Source organism: Petromyzon marinus, chromosome 8 (genome assembly GCF_048934315.1).
Source record: "Petromyzon marinus isolate PM22_M1 ecotype Great Lakes invasive population chromosome 8, UKy_Petmar_22M1.pri1.0, whole genome shotgun sequence".
Classification (NCBI taxonomy): domain Eukaryota; kingdom Metazoa; phylum Chordata; class Hyperoartia; order Petromyzontiformes; family Petromyzontidae; genus Petromyzon; species Petromyzon marinus.
In genome coordinates this window covers 17,001,418-17,025,837 of record NC_133674.1, presented here as the reverse complement: position 1 = coordinate 17,025,837, position 24,420 = coordinate 17,001,418, and the positions used below count along the sequence as shown (strand labels likewise).

The 24,420-nt window shown below is 47.1% G+C and overlaps 1 protein-coding gene across 3 annotated transcripts in view; it reads right to left on the bottom strand.

Moving 5' to 3' along the window:
• Positions 1-24,420, bottom strand: part of LOC116940313 (tyrosine-protein phosphatase non-receptor type 13-like) — a 78,905-nt gene that overhangs the window by 40,630 nt on the left and 13,855 nt on the right. For 2 of the 3 annotated variants that reach the window (XM_032949961.2, XM_076065709.1), the window contains exons 4-17: positions 19,365-19,430; positions 18,138-18,323; positions 16,996-17,137; positions 15,047-15,718; positions 12,465-12,557; positions 10,893-10,992; positions 9,485-9,701; positions 8,611-8,691; positions 7,590-7,764; positions 6,594-6,747; positions 5,090-5,228; positions 4,172-4,324; positions 3,462-3,644; positions 2,341-2,482 (exon numbers count right to left, since the gene is read on the bottom strand). In XM_032949961.2, coding sequence (XP_032805852.2) covers positions 2,341-2,482; positions 3,462-3,644; positions 4,172-4,324; positions 5,090-5,228; positions 6,594-6,747; positions 7,590-7,764; positions 8,611-8,691; positions 9,485-9,701; positions 10,893-10,992; positions 12,465-12,557; positions 15,047-15,718; positions 16,996-17,137; positions 18,138-18,323; positions 19,365-19,430 — 2,503 coding nt within the window. The other variant, XM_032949962.2, reaches the window with a different exon arrangement.

Below are 24,420 nucleotides of genomic sequence, written 5' to 3'. Positions count from 1 at the left end.
TTCGATTTAAAGCTTTCGTGACTGCAATGATTCATCTTCTTTGGTTCTTTCGGTAAAGTCACGTAGAATGAGAATAAAATAATAAATTGATAAAATAAAATAACACACTAATATTCTCACGACGTTTCGGCCACAACACAAGCGGCCTTCATCAGGTGAAGGGGGCGAGAGAAATAACACACTAATATTCTCACGACGTTTCGGCCACAACACAAGCGGCCTTCATCAGGTGAAGGGGGCGAGACTGTCTCGCCCCCTTCACCTGATGAAGGCCGCTTGTGTTGTGGCCGAAACGTCGTGAGAATATTATTGTGTTATTTTATTTTATCAATTTATTATTTTATTCTCATTCTACGTGACTTTACCGAAAGAACCAAAGAAGATGTATTCCACTGCTTGAATGCAATGCATCTCTCTCCATTAGGAGAGAGATGTATTCCATTAGGATTGTTTAAGGCGGAATTCACAGTGTATTCGTAAAATGTACTAACCTCATCAAGAGTGAGGCTGTATATTTATTTGGAGAAAAAAAAAACTGCCCAGGCTGCACAGATGCTAAATTACGGCCATTGTCCAAGGGTTAAGCTTACACCGGGCAATTATATTATCGACCAAGCAATGACATTAGCAAGCAGCTCTCATACTGGGTTCAGAGCAAATGGGGAAATTTTCATCATTGGACCTGTAAATCCATAAATATTAGCCACGGTGCACTGTGATGGTAAAAATTGTCTTGTTAAGTTACGTGAATTGAAGGGCAAGTGCACAGCAGAGGTCCTGTGCGTTTCTGCACAACCAATTTTTTTTTTTCAATCATGTTGCGTAATCAAATTGTGGAAACAACCATTTCACAGGTGGACAGATAATTGAGGATTTATATGTTGGAATTTAAGCTTATTTCCCCGAGTTGCTCACAAATCAAACTCATTGACGATAGCCCCTATGGCGTGCGAGACCTGCACAACAATGCCTGTTTGAGTGAACAGAAAATAATGCTCGAAGTAAAAAAAAACATATCGTTTTGCAATGCCATTTGAGGTGCCGTGTGATGTGTGAGCACGAAGACGAGGGCCAGGGTGGAACACACTGATCAAAATCAAACTTTCTGAAACGCATTTCTTTGACGGAAACAAATTTTATCACGTCAAAAAAATTTCGATCGCACGTTCCATTGGTGTCACCCTAACATTAAGCTACCTGAACAATTATGCACTGCAACGGAGAAAAAACGTGTGCCCGAATTAGAACAATTTGCGGGATATGTTTGGCGCTCAATCGTGCATAAGAATGTAGACGTTTCATTTATTTATTAAAAATTTTCACAAGTCTGAAGTTACTGTTGCCCTGTTTTCCTGGCCTAGCTGAGCAAGATAATCCAGTAGAGCAGCAGTAGACAAGTCTGGACAAGAAAAGCGCTGCAGGGCTCTACACCAGATGTATGCACTTTGACAGCTTTGCACGGGGGTTATTAAATTCCCAAACATTTGGAGGAGTGAAGCTGACAGATTTGAGCAATGGTAATTTGTTTGTTTGATTAAACAACACCATCATTTTCAAATAAGTTCGTAAATAAACAATCCCCAGAAGGACTCTTCCATAATAGACACAAACCGTATCTGGCATACTGTTTATTTTCATTTGACAAGTGCGCTTCAGGAAACGTAATTCAATATCTTAGCAAAGCATTATCACGCCGTACATCCTGAAAATGATTCTTGTTCGTCGTAATGTTCTGTCACCGTGTATATTGAAAAACAGCCGAAAGGATTTACGTCAGGGCAAGGCCGGAAAAGCAATGCAAAGAGAAAGAATAATACAATGGAAGCTCTTTGTCAATATGGATTCACCTTTCATTGCTGTATTATCAACTTCATCATCATTAATTTACAGCCATGTGTAAATTCGCTGCTGAATGCCGTGTTGATCGTGGGGGTTGTTTGATCGTACATCACCAATTTGGTTTGGTACAGCTTTGTGAAAGAATGGGGGGGGGGGGGGTGGAGGTTTGATGGTTTATGCAGGGGCCAGGTATGGTATCAAATATCACTCGCCACTGATGTTAGATGTGGCCGGGCATTGAACTCACGTTGCCGGTTTTGTCCCACCACCACTGCTAACCTCCCCGCTAACAAAACTCGTAAAAAAAACGAGAATAACAAATTCAACGCCGGAATTTCAACAACGCAAAACCACACGCTATAAACCGCACCGCTGCGCGCCCACGCGCGCCCCCGCGCGCCCCCGCATGCACTCGATGCAAGAGTAACGAACACTCCCGCGGTCTTTTCCGGTGCCCGTTCACGCCGCGCTTGCGACCACACGGCCGGGGCCGCGCCGTACCGTGCTGGCGGCCCCGGCGTTGCATGGTGAAGGCGTGCTGCGCAGCGCAAAATTCCAGCAGGTAGCGGCATGTCTTGAGGTCGTCGGCAAGGTAGATGTGCTTCACCGTGTCCATCGTGTTCTGCATCGTGATCTTCTTCCTCTGTAATCATCAGAGTCGCAACCTTTACTTAGACTGGAGGAGGAATCTGATGAGCCATGTACGAAGGTATTTTTCACGGACGTCTGGTATGGGACGGGTCAGCGAGTAACAACAGCAAACAAAACTAAAAAACGATAGCGCAAAAAATTGGGAAAATGGTAGGCAAGTCACTAAATATAAGGTAAAAATAAATACATTATATAACTACCTTTTTATTTTGCCAGGTAAGACCCACTGAGAAATGTAGCTCTTTTTCACAAGTGACCTGGCCACAAATGGCTTATCATCGTGTGGAAATGTATAGCAGCCAAAGACTCTAAACGCATGTTGATTCTAAATGTGGAGGGGAAAATTGGAGGACCCGGAGAAAAATCCAAAGCAGTCCGATTTATCAAGATTGGGCAAGGTAGCAAAACCACACCAAAATAACAACACACAGTAGTCCCTTAATAAAATGGCACATTAACAGTGAATGCGTGCAACACGGACAGCCAGCACGGACAGTCAGCTTGGGCAGCCAGCTTGGGCAGCCAGCTTGGACAGCCAGCAGACAGCCAGCAGAGACAGCCGGTACGAACAGCCAGCAAGGACAGCCAGCAGACAGCCAGCATGGGCAGTCAGCACGGGCAGCCAGCACAGACAGCCAGCAAGGTCAGCCAGTAGGGACAGCGGCGACAGAGTGGGGCTCAGTGCCGTGTCACAACACGCATATCGGCAACGACGGTTCCAAAGACGGCAAAAGTGCCCTCTGGTGCATGTGTTATTCGACGCGATATCTGACGTTTTGCGTGCTGGGTGCGTCTTCCGACGACTGAACGTTCTCAGCGCATGGAGCGAAACGTACTGTGAGAACACGTGCCAGCACATAGACTGGCACGTCAAGACCACATGCCCAACAACAAACACAACCCGAAGCCATGTCGCGGTGCAGTGCAGCACCACAGCGTAATGAGAACGCATCTGCGACCGGCTTGCTCACTTGGAAGGAGATCTTCTTGGTCTCCCTCCAGGGGAACTTGAGGCTGGCGGTGCGGGTGCCGTTGGGGAAGCTGTAGACCACCACGCCCGTGGCGCAGATCCCAAACAGCACGGTACCTGCCGACTTCTTCTCCATGCGCACGCGGTACAAATGCATGCCGTAGTCGGGCAGCATCTGGGCCACCTGTAACCAAACACAATGCCTGGGGTCAACCTGTGCGTCCATAGTGGCATGCATTGTAACCCTTTCCCGTTCTGAGACGTCTACAAGTTGCAAGGTGGGTGACCCGTTCACCGCCGAATCTCGGAACGTGCATTCGGGTCAGCATTAATTTAATTTAGAGAGGTATAGTGTCGCTGTTTTTAAAGACACTGTACTCACGGCAGAAAATTGCAGTGACACAACCGCAGCCTATGATAGCTGGCGCCAAACTGTGCCACACGCCCGATACCAATAAAGTTATTTTATTTCCCTTGCAATTCCGGGCAAGGACTGCACATGTACACATGTGTACAAATGTGCAGCCCTTTAGTCAATCCACCGCTGCTTAAGAGTATTTTGGCTCCTATAAATGTCCACATGATGATATTGCCACTTCATTGAGCTATCATTTGCGATGGCCAGGTCACTTCTGAAAAAGAGCTATATAGCGAAGTTGGCTTTACCTGGTAAAATAAAAAAAATAGTTTAGTTTTAGTGGAGTAATAAACCTTGAGGAACTCGAGTTCGGAGGTGGCGCGGACGGCGCCGTTGTAGCTGGCATGCAGGCGAGGCATCTCGTCGCGGACGTAGGCTGAGGTGAGGCGTGATATGGTGCTGCCCGGCAGGTAGAGCTCAGGGTGGAAATAGTTCTTCCCGTGCAGCTGCGACGGGCACACAGATCCATAAGCAGGCGGTTTAAAGAATGGGCAAGTTTACCGCAAGCAATTAGGCGAACGGCAGGTCACGTGTGGTGGTGTACAGTGTGGTGGGTACTGCTACCACTTCCAGAAAGTCTGACCAGCATGGTAGAGTAGGCCAAATACCCTCTGGGGAAGGGGGGGGGGGGTAAAGGTGCATGCCTGCACCTTTATCTTTATGATAAACACAAAAAACAACCGTTTAAATGTCTCCGCAAAAAATAGGTGTGTTGAATTATTAAGTTTTCAGCCCCTTTGTCCAACCGATGTTGGGTGAAGGCATCCTCACATCGTGACGGTCGTGGGAGTTGTTGGACCATACTTCACCACGCTGGTGTGTTGCTGTTTGGCGAAGGAGGGACCCCCCCCCCCCCAAAGGTCTGTGCAGATATCACTCGCCACCAACATTCACCGTGGCTGGGAATCTAACTTAGGTCACCGGGTTAATAGCACAATGCTCAAACCACTCCAAGCGCTACTCCACCAACACCACACATACAAAAAAAATATGTACCTTAATAATTGTGTAATTTCTGCGTCAATGCTCTTATTCATTTTGGAAACTTGGCACTTTATCATTACTCTGCGAATCATCACTATTTTGGTCTCATATACAGTACATTTAAATTATTAAACACAATACTTAGGCGGGTTACAACTCACCATTGTGTCCACAGAATCCTACGTAAACACATTTACATATTAAATGCAATGGAGTTGTTTGACTACCTTTTGAATGTAGTCCCCGTACTCGGCTTGCAGCGCGAGTGAGCCCAGTAATATCGCCGTCTCGCTGTCACAGGACACCTTCTCCTCCAAGATATCCCTCCGCATCTGCAAGTAGTACTGGTGCCTTGTCTGCTCGTGTCTGTTAAAGCGTCGGTCAAAGGTCAGACGACCGTGGCACTTACCGACGGCGTAATGTGATCTGAACACGACTTGTGTGTGTACATGTGTGCAAACGACAAAAATACAAAGATCCCCCACATAGCCTGAACAGACTGTAGGGGCAAGTGCTGTTCACGAGTAACACCTATGAAGGCCGGCACAGCACATGAGGTGGTGGGTGGCCAACACCAGCGCCCGGCTGCTTTTGTCTCCCCAATGGCGATGTTTACACATTGCACCAGGTATTCATTTGAGGCTGAGTCGACCTAGGGGAGGCCCAGGACCGGCTCAGAAAATCGTCGCTGGTGTTGGCCATGAGCGAGAATGGAACCCGGGTCGCTGGGTTCGAAGAGCAGCGCGATAACCACTGCACTACCGCTCCCCACGTGTGTGTGCGCACGCAATATCACATACTTAGGCACATTGTCTCAGTTCCCTTCCCCAGATTAAGTCTGAACTTAAGAACCCTCTCCTCCGCACCTTTTGTGGTTAATCCCTCACCCGCCTTGCTCACTGTATCCTCAGCCAATCCTCTTTGTACATTTAATCTGTAAATTATTTTCTGTCTCCTGAATCAAATTTAAGTGCTCGAGTTTCGAATTGTGTTTGTACTGCATGGGCGGGATTGCATACGTAGAGTGCTCATACATCCAAGCTCTGAAGAGAACACTGATGTGGAGAGTAACAGTGTAAGGGTGGATGCAGACACAGACTGCATTGAATAGTTATAGCCCTTTGCCAATCCACTGCTGGATGAAGGCCTCAATCCACGGGCCAGTGGCGGGCGGCTGTTTGGGCACACTCTGAGTAAAGGAGAGTTGGGGTGAGGCTAGTGGAGGGGGGAGGCAGCAGTGCAGAGGGGTGCAGCACTGGTTCAGATAACACTGCTCACCAATGGCATGTCTGGCTGGGAATCAAGCTCGGGCCTCCGGGTTAATAGTGCCGTGCACCAACTACATGGCTGGACAGGACGGTAGCGGACGACAGAATGGCAGCCAAAGGAAAGGACGCACAGAAGAAGATGGCGCCCCCCTGTGGAGATGGAGCAATGAGATGTATGTATGTTGAACTGCTTTCGCACCGTACGAAGCCAACCGTGCTCATCGGAGGTGCGGGAGAAGGACAACAAACTAAAACACAAAAAGCAGTTCTAAAGAAATGAGCTTTCAATCTCGAAAACTAACTGATCAAGAGATCGTGTCCAGCAGTGAGGTGGATGGTAGCGATGGGCGATGATGGCGTGGAGGAGGCCTTCGTCCAGCGGTGGGAGAAAAGAACGATTCAAATCGGAGGAGGGCGGCGGTTGAGGGCTGCTGCTTGGAGGGCCGTGCCCGCACTCTCTCACTCGAGCTGCGCGAGGTTGTCGGGGAAGAAGCGGATTCGGAGGTAGAGGTTGAAGGGGTCGACCGCCTTGTGTCGTCGCTTGTTTCCCTCGCGCCAGCTCTCCGGAGCCACCTTGTGCAGCTTCACATCCGAGCCCAGGAAGAAGAATTCTGCGTCTGAGACCAGAGAGGCACAGATTGTATCGGCACCGACTTAAAAAGACACTTCGGTGTGTTGCGCAATCACTGAGCAATTGTCAAACACTGACACCGCAAATGAACCACGATACCTTGCCGACCTCGTCAAGGAGCGTAAAACCATCGTGCCAACTCCGGTCAGCCTCGTAGCGGCTTCTGGCTCGTCATTTTTTATAAAAAAATAATGTACAACAGCTCAATATAAACATGCCAACCGCAGCAAAATAACATTGAGTTGTTTGAATATTAGCCGATATTTTGCCAATGATAAACGAGCTTAATGGCATTAGCCGCGGTTTGTGCGTCAAAAAGAACAAAAGCGAACTGAGTGAGCCCAGCTCGAATGCAAAAAAGGAAAGTGTGTGTGTGTGTATTTGCCACGGTGGGGAGCAGTCGTGTAGCGGTTAGCTAGCTGCGTTACAAACCTGACCACCCGAGTTCAATTCCCACACACCGCCAACCCCAGCGACGATTATCTGAACCGGTCCTGAGCCTCCTCCCCTAGGCCGACTCAGCCTCAAATGAGTACCTGGTGCGGTGTGTTAACATCACCACTGGGGAAACAAAGGCGGTCCGGCGTGGTGTTGGCCACCCACCCTCTCGTGTACCGTGCCGAGCTTCATAGGCACTCACTAACAGCACTTTCCCCAACAGTCTGTTAAAGCTATCCGGGGGATCTTGGTCTTTGTTTAGTACGGTAAAGATTTTGGTGTCGTGCGAGCAGACGAGCACTTTGTTAACTGCATAAATACGTAGGAAAAGATAAAAAAAAAAGTAATCAAACCATAAATGGATACACAGTGGCTTTCACAGACCATTACCTTTCCTGTAGGCGAGGCCAAAGAGAGACGGCTCCACCATCGCAGTGTGGGCCACCACCAAGTCAAACACCTCCTTCCCCTTGGCCTTGGGGTCCGTGGTGAGCTCCAGCCTCTGCCCGTTGAGCAGGATCACCATGAGCTGCCGTCGCGTGTCCTCCGCCTTGCCCTTCTTGGACTGCTCGGGGCAGGAGGGGGGGAAAAGGGAATTCCGAGGATGAGCGAGCGGCTCACGCTGGGGGGGTGGGTCGACGACGACGACGTGAAGTCTGCGAAAGCCACGAGCGTCTCTCTCTCTCTCTCGCGCGCGCGCAAATTTAATTCCATGCGCAAGCTTCACTACCGACACATTTCTTTTTGAAAATTAGAATTTATTTTTTTGTGTTCCATTTGTTGTCCTTCCCCCCGTACCTCCGATTAGTGCGGTTGGCTACGTACGGTGCGAAAGTTCAACATACATACTACACGAAACACTACACTACGCTATACACTACAATAAACAACGCTATACATTACAATACACTGCACAATACCAAATTGAAAACTCATTCCTTTAGAACTGCTTTTTGTGTTGAGTTTGTTGTCCTTCCTCCACACCTCCGATTAGCACGGTTGGCTACATACAGTGCGAAAGAAGTTCAACATACATACAAGCCCGAATAATATGAATAATTCGACACATTCGTCAAAAACACTGCACTGAAGAGGAGAAGAAAGTATATAGCAGGTGATGTTTTAAACAACGGGTGCTGCCTGAAGCATTGCCGATGGCATAATGTAATTTTTTTTTCCCTCTCCCTTGGGTAGTGTAATTGAGGCACGTGTTGCATTTTCAACAAAACAAGAGAGAGTGCAACATGTCATGGAATCAATACTTTTACATTACAATGCCCGCAGATGATATTTGTTATTTTCGTCGAGGATATGGTGGGGGCGAGAGTGTGGGGGGGGGGGGGGGGGGAGGCGGTGGATGGGCCGTAAGCATCTGTAGAGCATTGTTAGCAACTCTCTCACGGCAACTCACCTGCACCAATATGGAGACTGGGACCTCGAGGGCTATCGGTGGTTCGCTGGCCAACCTCACAAACTCTGGACCAAACGTGACCTTTATTGTGTGGAGGGGCAGAGATATTCACACACACACACAAGGAGACAAGAACAATCCATACGTAACACACCAGGAAAGTGCTGCTCCGGTGTAGTGGTTTGCACACTGGACTTGCAAGCCAGAGACTGCCGATTCCTTCTCCTGGTCCACGTTTATTAAATCCCCAACCCCGCTTCTTCCACCCAGGAGTACAAATTGGTCCATCACAGTTAGTTCATCGTCAGGTCGCATGCAGTGGGGTAAAAAATGTGGGTACTCCCACCGGTGTAACAGAATTGGCCAAATTCTTTCTAGAGGGGCTCTCTGGAGCTGGCTCCAGTGCAGACCCCCTTTCCGCCAACATTGGCATGAGCCAAGCCATTACGGACTGCATATTTTACTTTAGTAATGGAAAAATTGCCCGGTGTTTCTATACCTGTGAAGTGACCAAGTAACATCAGATTATGTGTGTGTGTGTGTGTACTGTCTACCATTCACCAGGTTATCTTTTACAAAGCTCACACAAGCTTGGATTGGTAGCAGATGAGAAACACACTCGTATCAATCAGAAGCGCGAGCAGATCACGTGTATAGTCGCTCACGAATGGAGTTGGCCAAACATCCAAATCTACGGCCAGAGAGCTTGGGAAGCCGCTGGCACCGGTTCCCGGCAGCCTTTCCGCTCGTCTATGGTTTCACGCGCCTCCGAAAACCGTCGAAAGCTACGCGGGCGCGCGTTACAAACCCGCAACCCGTGTAACTTTTCAACCTTCCAAGTCAGAGACCGCGCTACTCCGGCGCGCGTCCCAACCTCGGTGCTGCCGTCCTGCCGCTGCGGGGAGTTGTAGAGCTCGTGGATGGGCGACAGCGGCGTCGCCGCCGCGTACGACTCGCGCAGCGGGGACAGCGGCGCCGGGTAGCCCTGCCTCTGCCTCATGCGAGCCTGCAGCTCGCGCAGCTCCTCTCCCTGCCGCCGCAGCATCACCTCGCGGCTCGGCACCTTGTCCGGCGGCGTAAAATCGTACCGCCTGGTGGGGCGGGGAGGGAAGGAAACATGGCGCGGTCAAATCGTCTCGAGCGTGTGAGTGAGCCGTAAGCTGTGTGTGCGAACAGGCTCTGCCTTTCGCCGCCTTTATTGCCGGCAGAAATAAATACTAACGTTTTTTTTTTTACCGACCAGTTAAGGCCCGCTGAGCTATATAGCTCTTTTTTCCAAAGCGACCTTGGCCACAAATGATGGCTCAACGAAGTGGCTTATAGCAGCCAAATACTCTAAATGCGTGTTTCTAAACGTGGAGGGAAAAACCACAGGACCCAGAGAAAAATCCACGCGACCACGGGGAGAACACGCAAACTCCAAATATACAGACGTCAGGGTCTGGATCGAACCCACCGCGACTTGAGGTTTGCCTAAATAGATAATCAGATTGTACCACCCCCCTTTTATCATTTAATGCGGGACGAGGGCCCTCCTCACACCGTGTATTTCGTGGGGGGTTGTTTTGGTCACACTTCATCGTTTTTATGGGTGTGTTGGCGAATGCAGGCAACGTAGGTGAGGGGAGCACAGAAGTACGGTGTAACGAAGGATTCTGCCGCGCTGCACTCGTAGCCGCACGTGGGATCGGTAGGCCCAGGCTCGGACTGCTGTGAAAATACGAGCTCTTGAAACTCACCCAGTGCCAGCCACTGGCCGTGAAAGTGAGCTTCGAGTGAGGTATACAAGTTTGTTCTGTGTTCCGTGATCTTCCATTACCCTGGAAAGACTGGAACTTCCAAACGATTGAACAAATCCATTTACCTTTGACCAAATCACGAACAATGTGCCCGATATGATCAGAGCTCAGAAGCCAAGCAGGCCGGAGCCTGGACCGTGCTTGAATGGGTGACCACCACCACCACGCATGAAACAGATGCTGTGGGCTGCTGCGAGGCTACGTTGTGGGCAGCAGAAGGCGTGTGCAGCAAAATCCATTGTTGCACTGTTGTGCCTCAACGTTCACATATCTCTACGTGCCCTTCCCTCCTTCACCAACGCGCCCAGACCAGCGTGGAGGAAGGTTAAATAACCCCCTTCGAGCGGCACGTCAGGGCGAGGCACTCGTCCAGCAGTGGATTGATGAAGGGATCGCCCCTGCGAAGCGCGCCCCAATATCGCAGCGCCGTATAAATGTTAGCGCCTCTGGGCGCACTGCTTTTGTCGTACTGTGTGGCGGTACCTGTCAATGTGCGGGAATTGGCGGCTGCCGGAGAAACCGTCGTCCTCAAACGTTACCGGTGACATCGCACGATTCGAGGAGGCTACATCACTCCTGGCCCCTGCAGAAACAAGGGACAGAGGTTGAGAGAGTCTTCGGTTGTTTGCAATGCAATTGGTGTTCTTGGCGCGTAAACAGGTTCGGTAATGTACAAGACGTTTTGGTGATGAAAAAAGCAAATGAAGTACATTTAGAAATCAAAGAAAGAAACATACAATATGCACTGTAGTAAAGAAAAAAAATTGTGATTACATTTAGCACCTTAGACAATGTCACGGATGGGTTAGAACAACGCCTGATTTTAGAAAATAGTGGACAAGGTTTTTCAGTTTGGAATGAAAATGAAGTTAATTACGCTGAGTATAAGGAAATGCTCACAGACTGGGGCTCGACAATCGCTTCATGCATAATGAACACCAACAGAGTTGGTGTATCCAATTACTACAAACCGCTGAATAGACTTCTTCCGCATCCTGCCAATGAATAGCTACAACCTCCATCACGCTCCAAACACAAGGGGGGAAAAAACAGTGATCTTGCCACAACAAATATTCAAAAATAAACATCTTGCTTGAAAGACACACAGGTCAAAGGAGAGGCATTCTTTCAACTCCAGCCAAGCGGCAAGTCAAGATTTAGATATGTACAATAATAATTTTCAGCCGTTTGTTATTATTCAGCACCGCGATGACTTCTAAATCGATTTTGTCATTGTAATGCATGTAGAATCTATAGTGGCAGCAGGGTGTATGTGAACTGCAGCACGTAATAATCATTTGCAGCACGTAATAATCATTTTAACAAAAATATTTGCAGTCGTTTGTCCATCTATTGCTGGAAAAAGGCCTCCCCATACCTCGTCAGTCACATTGCTTGTTTGACCATACTTCCCCACCTTGTTCAGTGCTGGTTTGCGAAGTTGGTGCCCAGGACTGGCTCTGATTGTCGCGGCAGAGAATCAAACTCAGATAACCAGGTTCACAGTGTAGCGTGGTGACCGATGTGAGATAAGCAACGTAGTGTGATAACCACTCACCACAAGTCCCACCCCAGAGAATTCTCAGCTTCAGTGTCAAATGAATGGGTCTGTTTACGATGCTATTACGTGCAGTGCAAATAGAGACCACGCATGCATAATGCCGAGCAGGATGATGCTGTGCGAAACATAGCACATCACGGCAGTTGAAACAATCGGCACGTATCTTAATTCTATCCACCTCTGTCCACCAAGCAGTATGAATGGGCACACCACAGTCTTTTCATCGGCAGGTTGCATGCGAGGTGGGGTAAGGTGTGGGTACTCTCACCGCTTCAGAGATAATTGGCACAGGAGTGGCAGAGTAGGCCAAATACCCTCTAGGAGGGGGGCTCCCTCTCTCTCTAAAGCTCTCGTGAGCGGAGTTCCCAGCAGTGGCATGAACTGGCAAATTGCAGGACTGCCCCCGTTGATTGAACCTTTTGTATTTTTTTTAAGTCGTGCTGACGCAGGACAAAAAACGAGCGAGAGTCTCTAATCGTGTAAGCGGCGCTCACCTTGTCTCGTGGGCAAATCCCTGCTGGGCACCTCCTCTGCGGACGTGCTGCAGCTATCGCTCACGTAGCTGGCGGCGAGCTGGCGCTCCCGACCTTCGAGAGGCGAAAGCGCAGGGGAGACAACAGTGACGCCTTTGTACAACGGGGCACTTTTGTCCAAGGCCGCCTTTGCTTTTGAAAAATCACTTGCGCTGCAACTTAACCCTGAATATGAATTGCGCCACGTCCCGGCCAAGGTCTCTGTTCAACTGTTTGGGGGGCATCGCGGGGAATTAGACTTCATCGGGCGTCAGGATTCATCACGGAGTTGTCCTCTGACAGGTGCTGGCTCCGTGTCGTGTCGTCTCAAGCAGAGTTATTTCACCGTCTCACAAAAGGCATTCCTTGGATTGGGGTCAATGCAGTTTGGAACACAAAAGTACACAAAGAAGGCAGGGCTGCATGAGAGATTGCCAAAGCAGTGGTGAATAACAAGTGAGCTGCGTCTATAAACACTCAAATAGTGTGTACAGAGAGGCCAATTCGGTGAGCTGCTACTGAAAACATGAGTTGTATTTAACAGCACGGAAATGGCGGGCTTGAAAGTCCCATTACACCTGCCAAATTAAAGGGTCATTATAAAATACGTATATATGTAAACAATGTCATGCCATACTACACGGGATTCATACAAATATTTGGTGAATGTAAGGGTTCGTTATATTACCAAGTAATCAAATGTGTCGGATGCGTTAATCATTGTTGCCATACGAAAAATGATTTACAAGTGTTCTGATTTACACGAGGCACAGGGAAACCAATCCAAGACTATAAATCAACATCAGCCCTCTTCGCACTCCTGTCTTCAGCATCGAGTTTCAAGTTTTAGTTCCGATTTGAGAGGTAATGATTCTGATGGAGAGGAGCGGTGGCACAACGGTCAAGCGCACTGCGACATGAAGCCGGGGCCTCCGAGTTCAATTTCTGACCATATGAAGCGGTCCTGCCAACCCCCCCCTCCACCCTTGAACAACCAGCACGAAAACAGAGTGGTGAAGTATGATAAAAAGGCCTTCACGACCGACACGGTGTGGGGGAGCCCTCTATGTAGCGGCCGACTGTCACGGGGCTGTAAATGAATTATGCATGATAGATGCGTTGAAAATGAAAGGTGAAGCCATGCTTCCACTTAAATGATTTTTAACTGGAAAGCAGCGCCCTTCCCTCTCAACCGAGCCGAGCGCATTTTTCCCCGCCGTGGAGACGAGGCACCAACACCGACGTTAAGTTGCGAGGCGCAAATGAATTCGATGTTGCAAGCCTGTGTGTCAAGCACAGAAGGCGCTCTTATCTAAAGGCAGAGGCAATAAAGGCCATCTCTGAACACGGGTTGCATTCAGCAGCATCTTTTTCCAAGATGCGCGGCTTCAAAAATCTCACAGTTATCATTGAGCACAGCTTAAGAGATGCATACTGAACATATTATTGCCCTTGAAGGTAGCAACCTGCTTTTACAAGCCCTTTTCTGCAAGATTACTTATAAAATATTTACTTTGCATTTCACGTACTTTTTTCTAGCCCCTGCTATTTGTAAAGGGGTATTGATTTAAATGACGACCCGAGTTTGTCAATAGGGGCGGCAGGCCCAGACACGCAGCCTGGGGGCTCTGAGACGGAGGCTCTAATCAGTCAACTGTGGTAAAGGAGGCATTTCTTTCTGTGCTGCTGAGGCCCTCCAAGGAATGTGTTTCACACAACATCCTGGTGACTGCCCGTGTGGTTACACAATGCGTGCCTCCGACGTTCAGAATTACCAACGTGTAAAAAGTATTAACATTTTAGTCAATTGTATATCGGCATCGTAGAATAGCTCAGATAAAACAAGGATGAATGGCTGTGTAAACACAGACACTAATTGGTATTGTTACCCTTACAACCACTTGAATAGTATACAGTGAATTACATGTTTAAGAAGTAAATTGAGTTACAGAATTACCTTTTAAAGCAAATCGTATTTTTAGGCATGAACGATTCACCCCCCCCACCCTACTCGCAATAAATTCGTCACGATTTTCTGTCAGTTTCCTTGAAGTGAATCCCATCGCGAAGATCCTGAGATCGAAGCTGTGCTTTTGAAGCGGAGTGAGTTAACGAAAACCAATGGATGCACAAAAAGCACAACACAACATAAAATTGGTTCTGCACTTAATTATGAATTCCAGCTAGCTCTGAGAAAAAATTATATATCGGTTTGACTTACATGCAATGAACACTTGACTGTCAAAGCAGGGTGGGTGAAAGAGTGCTGCCTCTACTGTGTGGACCAAAGGGCAACTTGAAGGGATATCAGAAGTAGCTTTGCGATATCTTGCGCTGCTCTGCAAGCGATCTGAACAGATAATTCCCGTAGCATAGCTATCGATTATACAAGCCGTGCCACTGCGCCGAGACCCACGCGGAGCGGAGGAAGGCGGACAGGGGATCGTCATTTCATTCCTTGGACAAGGGCCCCACGCCAAACCCTGCTATACCACTGGGTACTTTGATACTAGCCCAATCGGGATGTAATTGTGGAACAGAAAATACGCATATAATTTAAACACCTTCAGTTCCCAGGGCTTCACGCAAGACGTGGAGGGTCCTCTGCTTCTCGCGGATCCTCTCGTAGGCGTCGGACAGCGCCGACGTCGAGGCGTACACCGGCGTCGCCATCACTTCCGAGCGCGGCCGCCCCCCGCCGTCCCTCGCCGAGTGCCACGCGCCGCCGCCTCCGTCGTCGGCGTAGGCCGGGCCGGGGTAGCCGGCGACGCGGCCCAGCGTGTGGCTCCTGGGCCTCGGCGCGGGCGGCGCGGCGTACGGCTCGTCGTAGCGGCTCGCGCGCACCGTCGACATGGACGCCTCCGAGCCGACGGGGGTGACGACGGCGGTGTCGCGGGGGCTGCGCGAGCGCACTTCGTGCCCGATGGTGTGGTACCGGTTTTCGGACCAGGGCAACGGCGTGCCGTGGCGCGAATGCTGGTCGGCCACTTCGTAGCCGCGGGTCGACTCTGGTGGCCGCCCTGAGAACGGAGGCTCGTAGGCCCTCGAGGAGGACGACGCCGTTGGCGTCGTCGTCCTCGCATCGTCAAGATGCCCCGCGGAGCGCCAGGCGTCCTCGGCCCTATTGGCGGCGTACGCGAGATGTCCCACCGACTTGCTGAGCCCGTTGCTCATGTGATTGATGGCAGGCCTGTCTGTTCTGTGTCTCAGCATGGCAGCATGGGACATGTCCCTTCCTGCAAAACATTACATTAAATAATCACATTATACATTCTTAATAGGCCCAGAAAAAAATTAGCCAAACCTCATGATTCGATGAATTGTCATGATTCCACGTTACAATTCGATTCAAGATTTGTTTTTTTTAATGACAATGGGACGATTATGTGTCTACAGAATTACATACAATGGCTACAGAATTACATACAATGCATGCAAAAATATAATCACTGATTCTACCATGAACACTTTGTTGCATGTATTGTGAGCGTAGGAATATATTTTAATCAATTAAGCTATGCATCGTTACATCCCACTGCACATCATATGAAGACAACATGTTTTGGAAAATGCAGTACGTGAAAATTTGTAACTCCCAGATTTCCTTATATTCAGAGCTTTGGGGAACCCCAGACAAGTGGGGGAGGCAGCCAGAACCAAAACCAGCAACTGCCCAAGCTCCGAGGCCCTGAAATGGGGGCAACACTATCCCCGTAGAGATAGAAACAAATGGAGATCAACCCAATTGCTCCGCTGCCATCTCCAGGCGAGCCAGCGTATGGCGACCTCGATGCCCAAAAGGAAGGGCATTTCAGGACATATGTGTGATCCAACAACCCCCTTGCCTCCGGTGCTGAATTACAGGTGCACCATCTGCATGCAATGCAAAATTAACCGACGCAATGAAACGTGGTGGTACAAAGGAGCCTTGCATTGTCATTGATGCTCTACTTTGGAATGCACTGGAAGTCTTGGGAAAAATTCAACAAAAGTCTTGTTTGAGGGTATAAAATGTGAATGTGTTTAACTCACATATGTACGTCGTCTTTCTACGTGTAAAATGTCTATTATATAAGCACATTGTATAAAAGTGAAAACACAACTACATGTGTTTTTATACTTTTACTTATAAACTTGCGTTACAAATACTGCCAACCAAAACCAGGGCATCATTTGGTTAATAGTCCATTTTAAATTAGTCATATCGCCCGGTTGTTTAAAACAGTGTGATGCATTATTAACCTCATAAAACAAAGACACTGTACACTCTATATAAACCACACAGCACAAAGGGAAGCATACAAAAAAATAACATTAAATTTGTAGGAAAACTAAATACGCAGATTAAAGGCACTAAAAAGGGAAACCAATTTCCCAATTCACAAAATGTTGATAATATTATCAACATTTTCGTTGTGATGGGACATTCAGGCCTCTCCAGTGAATACAATTCGACTCGTGCCTGCCGCACGAGCGAAAGAAAAACACCGAAGGGGGGTTGCCATAGCCTCACCGTTGCCTGCGTCTACGCTCACGACTCCCTCGGGCAGGCCTAGCGATACCGGTTGCGTTCTTCTCCTGAGCTTCTCCCGGATGCGCTGTCTTCGCGAGTGCACATCCTCTGCCCCCTCCGTGCCGCCATTAGTCTTGTCCAGCTGAAGAGTGATAGCGGGGGAATATTTGACGGTCGTTTTGAACGTTTTACTTGTATGTAACGTGTCCAAAATACGAATACAATTGCATTCATTTTCCTGTTTTCCCGATAACCGTCAGAAATATACAAAAGCCTGCCGAAAGAACATGTTGTACTGTGACAAAAAATATGCTAATTGTACAATAATCGGTACCGATTTTAAGAGGATTAATTGTTTCAGTTTTAATGCCCCATCATGTGTCTTTGGGCTTATTTATTTCGTAAATGTGTACTTTACAGCGCTTCGAAAACCCCATCACGCTCACGCCTCCACGGTGCAGGTTTCTATTTTTACCAACCATCAAGTCGACGCAATATACAGCGACAACTTGACATGACCGTAAGGCGTTCAATCATTCACCCCTCCAGCGAGTTTACAATTTGTCACAATTCAGGTTTGGCATTATAAACTAAACAATTTTTTTTGTTTTCCCAGGTAAGACACACTGAGCAATCTAGCTCTTTTTCGCAAATGATAGCTCAACAAAGTGGCTTATCACGTGGAAATTTACAGCAGCCAAATTATCTACACACACGTATCTAAATATAGAAGCGTTCGGGTCGGCATCAAACCCACGACCTCCTGTATACCAGTCGAGGTAGTTAACATCTCGCCACCGTGGCACTCTGCTTTGGACTTGGGTGCATAGAAGTACAGTACAAAAATGAATGTTGCTCTGCTCTCCACAAAGCACTGCAGCCCGGCAGACGCCAATGGCAACGCGGTGCCGCATAGCGGTCTCCCATCCAAGCGCTATGCAGGCTCTAAACCTGCTTAGCTTATCACATCCGACAATATGGGGGGGGCTCATTCCGGGCGATTTGTTCACAGGTGATGGAGCAGTACAGTTCAAAATATAACACCACGAGCATTTCACACTGCCAAGTGCTTTTCTTTTATTCCCCCCACCCCCCCACCCCCGTTAATCACCGACGTCCCTGCACAGAGTGAAGAAAGAGACCTGTGTGATGCTGCCCAGCACCATCCTCGCCAGATTTCTGACAGATGTGCTCGCTGGCTTGGCGCCACTCAGCTTGCTGTGCTCAATGCAGGCGCTCAGGATGGCAGACACGGGCGTGCGGAGATGAACCGAGTCCTCACACATGCTCAGCAGAAGCCCGTTGATGTGCTCGCCCAGATTTATGGGCTGCGGAGAACAAAAGGGCAGCTCTCAGCCCTGCCGACATCAAACGCAGATGGCAATATAGCTTCACAGAGAAACGTGGTCATGCCCGACTTCAGCATAAGCATCCTGCGCGATGAATTTGTATGTCTTATGTTTCAATTAACATTAACACAGTGGTTCTTAACCTGGGGTGCACGCACCCCCTGCGGGTGCGAGACATGGCCAGATTGTTTTAGTCGGTAGATTGTCAAAACACAAATCAAGCACAGGCACGTAAGTACAACTACTTTGTTTCATCAAACCTATGCATTTATTAACATTGTAAAAAAATTACGATTGAGAATCCAAGGGGTGCAAGGCTGCAGAAAAGGTTAAGAACCACTTCATTAACATATTGGAATAGGCTACAAACTGTTTTTGTACAGCCCTTCATCAACCCACCGCTGGATAAATGCTGTGTCAGTCATGGGTGATACATGATCGTCACGACACTCGTCAGCGTGGGCTGTAAGAGGGGTGCCTGGGACTGGTTCAGATATAACTCGTCACTGATGTTAGCCATGGCCACAGATCAAACTTGGATGGCTGGGCTGATAGAACAGTGCGCTAACCGCAGCGCCGCCGTTTCACAAAACATATATACCTCTATGTATTGTATTGTATCCTTCGTAAAAAGTTCAATAATATATTTGAATAAAGCCCAGCCGATTATATATATTTGAGTCCTATAATAAGCATTGTATGCAGAGTGCAAATCTATAATACCGTAACACATTCCGCACAATGTCACACTCGTGCCGAGTATTTTTTTGTTACACTTCTAAGAAATTACAGTGCACAGTTAAAAGGTAAAAATGCAGCCCTGCAATGATTTGCTCACACACCACAGCTAACGGCAAGGCCTTTCTCCGAGAAGGTGCTCATGACACCTGCCCATTGCTTCAATCGAGATGGTAATTTCCAGGCAAAAATGTTCTACAATGTCTCGGATTGCGAACATTGCAACTACCGTACTACTGAGCCACTCTGAATTTTGAGCGCGACTGCCAAGTGATGCTTTACCTGTTTGTCAGGCACTTGGTAATCAGCCGCCCAGTACAGAGTCATTCCGAGGGAGTACACAAGAACCTGCAAACAACCAGTCACACATTCGAAGCTATAAACATACTAAACTAAAAACTAAACTATTTTTTATTCTACCAGGTAAGGCCCACTGAGCATGTAGCTTTTTCAGAAGCGACCTGGTCACGAATGATGTCTCAACCAAGTTTCTTATCACATGGGCATTTATCGCAGCCAAATACTCTCGACGCGTGCTTCTAAATATATAGGCGTCAGGCTCGGGATCAAACCCACGACCTCCCGTGTACCTGACGAGGTGATTAACATCTCGCCACCGTGCCACCGTGGCACCCCATACGCTCACATTCCCGAAGGGAGAAACTGAATATCACAATGGTCAACGCACCACGCACCAACAAGATCAACCGCTCAGGTTTGACAGTTCAAATCACATCTCTACTGAGTAATGACGTGGGGCACTGAGAAGACAGGCAATCTGCGGTGCAACGAACGCCAAAGGCCCCCATGAGTACGTGCAGAGGTCTTTGTGACAGTGGCTTTCTCGCAGCAGAATGTTGAAGAAAACCAGTATTGTACAACATCGCACATATACAAATGAAAAAGCAATTATCATTGATAAAGCAATGATTTCACCTTCGATTAATACGGCTGGCTACGTACATTGCGAAAGAAGTTAAAGTTCAACATACCCAGATGATATGATGCATGTATGGTGAACTTCATCATCATCTGTGAGGATCAATCCACTGCTGGATAAAAGTCTCCCAAGGCTGTTGCCATCGCTCACGATCCTCGGATGTGATAACCCACCGTGACATATCTGCCCAGACCATTTAACTGCCCATACAACGTTCAGTATTTATGCTTGGTGTAACCATTACTCTGTATAGCGTTTTACAAATCCAACATTTTCACACGCAGTAATGGATTCTTTATATCGCATACATTTTCTTATACAGTACATTTCAATCATTTTCCCACATCCAAAACAGTTTTTTTTACTTTATTTTTGTCTGATAACCTTCTTGTGCATGGTCAAACTGTCAGCTACATAAGTTCACACATATGACATTTTAAGATATCCAACCGATAGCTCAGTCCCCCACAAGTTGGCTTTGTGGCACCGTTACCGTATACTACATATGATGAATAGCTCAATGGGCAATTACTAGGCTGCATGGAAAATGTTTAAAAAAATCGTTCTATGTCAGGTGCGGCGACTTTGTATAAACCCATTTTAAACAAAAATGCCAACAATTTGGCTCACGCCATGTCCACATCTTCCACTCGCAATGCATAAATCTTAGTTTATCCGTTAGAGCTGAGGAGCACCCACGGAATGTTGATCCATTTTAATTCACATATATTCTTAAATGGGGAATATAAAACTAAGCGAAAACCTCATGGGAGAATCATTAGTGCTACCGCATGACGGAATGGAAAATGCCCAATTGTCCGAATACAATAGCTGCTGACGCGTTCAAAAGTAAGAAATGCTGACGCTTCAACCTTCAAATGATCACTCAACATAAGCGTACAATTGTTGTTGTTGTTGTTGATATTATCATCCTAACGATAGTCTTTTAAATGCATCACAATGGAGGTGATGAATGGCTTAAGAAACATTGTACAGCTTGATAAATGTGGGTGATTAATCTGCTCCAGGATTTGTGAACGTTCACAGGTGTGGTCGAGATCGGTAGGTTAACATCAATACTCGAATGTTTCAACGGATGAATGGCCACTCCAAAAAAAATCTTGATGCCTCAAGCACAACGAGCACTGCCCATTTACTGCATCAGCAACATTGCTAACCGTCAGAGTACGAACGCATGGCAAGATGCTTCACCTCGGCAACACACCTTAAACGAATTTAGTTTCCAACCAATCCACGAAAGTAATGTTCTGAAACAACTGTCCTACCTCAAAGGGTCCTCCTCTACCGGTGCAGATAGTTTTCCCGTCTTTGCTCTACTAACTGTTGGTCACCTAATATACGAACCCATAGCCCATATTTTCAACCTGTCCATCAAAGAAACATAAGTTCCTCTATAATGGAAACATTCCTATGTCCGTCCACTGCACAAAGGGGGCCCTAAAGATGATCCCAATAACTACTGACCTATCTCAATTTTGTCCCCATTGATGAACATTTTTGAAAAATTATTGAACTACCAAATTAGCAGTTTCCTGTCCACCAACAATCTACTACATCTAAAACAATCTGGGTTCCGGAAAAAATACAGCACCACATCTGCTGCATTAGACTCTTTGAATCAAATTTACAATAGCCTTGATAATAAGCAGTACTGTGCCTGTCTTTTTCTTGACCTGTCCAAAGCTTTTGATACAGTAGACCACAACACCCTGCTTAGTAAACTAAGTTGCCTCGGTTTTTCCGAGAACACAGTACAATGGTTAAAAAATACCTCTTTTCTCGCACCCAAACTGTATTCACAGATGGTTGAAGGTCAAACAGTGTTAAGATAACAAAAGGGGTTCCACAGGGTTCCATCCTCAGCCCCCTCTTGTTCTATCTTTATGTCAATGACTTGGGCACTGAACTGGATCATTCCAGGGTAAATCTTTTTGCAGATGATACGATACTGATTACTGCTGGCCGCTCTCCGGATGATGTGATTGCTAAGCTCCAGGGTGATTTCAACAAACTACAACATCAGCTAGTTTATCTTAAACTAGTCCTGAATACCTCCAAAACCAAGGTGCTATGCTTCTCTCCGAGACTAAAGCAGGAAGTTATTTTTCCCCAATTACATTCCTTGAATAATTATAAAATAGAGCAAGTCAAGATCTATAAGTATCTTGGGGTCATCCTGGACTCAAAACTTAGTTTTGAAGATCACATTGATTACATTGGTAAAAAGACAAAAATAAAAATTGGTTTTCTGTATCGACACAAGCACTGCTTCCCCCCAATGTTCCGTTTGGAATTGATAAAAGCTACCATACTGCCTCTACTTGACTACTGTGACATCGTGTATAAATCAGCCCCAAGTACTGTACTGAAGAAGCTTGATTCCATCTATCACTCGGCCTTAAGATTTGCATTGAACTGCCCATATAGGACTTACCACTGTGATCTCTACATTGGGTCAAACTTAACATCTCTTGATGTTCGACGGCTTGTGCACCAGATCTTATTTATTCACGATGTACTTACAAAAAATTCCGCAGACTACCTACTGGATCTCCTCTCTGTTTCAAAGAACAAATTTGACCTCAGGTCTTCGCTCATTTACCAGCTTCACATTCCCTATTGCTGTACAAAAACTGGAGGAAGGGCCTTTGCTATTGATGCCCCCAGGGTCTGGAATGCTATTGCCAATAAACTGCAACTTGAATCACTACCTATGAGATCTTCACTCAAAACTGCTCTAGAGGAGTTGTACAACCCTAGCTGCCACTGCTATTCAGTTGCCTAAAATATGGCTCTAGATTTTGGTGTTATCATTTATTTATGTAGTTTATTATTAAAAATTCGGTCACAGTCCCTATGATCACTGTTACATTGCATTCATGGCTTTTATTTTGGTGATTTCGAAAAGTTTTTTTGTTTTGGCCATGTTTTTGTTTATTGTAGTATGGAGTTAGACTGATGGCCTTAATCTTAGTTGTCTTGTGGTTGTTGTTGTTGTTATTTGACTTGCATCCCACTGGGATTTTTGCACACAGCGTTGGTGTACGGTGCTATTTCAGGAATATTTTGATATTTTTTTCATGTATTTTCTGTTTGCACAGTCACATAATCACTTTAAGATGTTTTCTTGTTCATGTTTTTTTGTTTGTTGCGGTTGCACCCGATTCAAGAGCCGAATGGCTCACAGGACTATACCAAATAAATGAACTATGAACTATGAAAATTAACCCTTGGTAATACTAAGTTAATTTATTTAAATAACAGTTGTTAAGTAATGCCTCGAAGAAGCATTCCTGAACTTCGATCCTAACCACCAACCACAGTCGCATTTACCAGTGTTCTCTGTTCACATACAAATGAAGTCAATACATGCCGCACGTGACTTGTGATTATTATGCATAGCCCACGTGACATTGAGTGTGCCGGTTCAAATGAAGATAGCGATCTCTTGTTAATTCGTATGACGCGGTGAGGAGAAGTAGCACAGCGGTTAGCGCACGTCACTATGACCTCGGTGATCTAAGTTCGATTTCATGTCGTGGCTAACAAAGTTAATCAGGAATATCTGAATGAGAACTAGACCGCCGCTAAATTGACTCAGCCTTCAATAAATGAGTGGGTGTGTGTGTGCGAATACCATAGTTTCCACCACACACCGCTGTCTCGTGCGCCGTGCCATCCTGCACAGGCTGTGTAGACTGAGCGGGAGATCTCTTTGTCTTTGCAGAATTGATGGATCATTCATTGTACTCAACACAACAGTTCACGTGGGACATGTTGCCCAATCATCAGGAGCGTGCAGCATGTAACAAGCTTGCATTTAACGATGAAGCCTGGTAAATGGATCGGTGGCCCTTGATATGTCCCGAGGACCTAAATGTGTAAAGCACTGCCGTGAAGCCATAAACGCAAAGCATGTGGCCACACATTACCAACTTCACTCAGAGATAGCTACAATATTTCAGCTCCGCCACTGATTGGGCTAGCGATGGATGGCGGAGGAGAAACTCTGTAGCATGACCTTGTTTAAAGGGTGGGGGGGGGGGGAGGGCATACAAAAATGCAGGGGGAGCGTGTTACATTCAATTTTAAACAAACTTCAAGAATTTAGAAGGGGGGAACGGGGCAAGCTTCAGTGTTGGTGAGACCCAAAAGGCCAAAACTGGCCCTGGAGTTCACTTGCTTAAACAAATGAGGCAGGTTAATATTGGTCTGGAAAGCCAATAGGTAAAATAACTAATTATGATTTTTTTTTAATATGTAGATACACAGAGTTCATCTTATACATGCTTCAGCAGGGGGACTCAGCCCCCTCCGGCCCCCTCTGCCCCCCCCCCCCACCCCGACCCCCCGATACTACAGGGCTGTGGAGGAGCA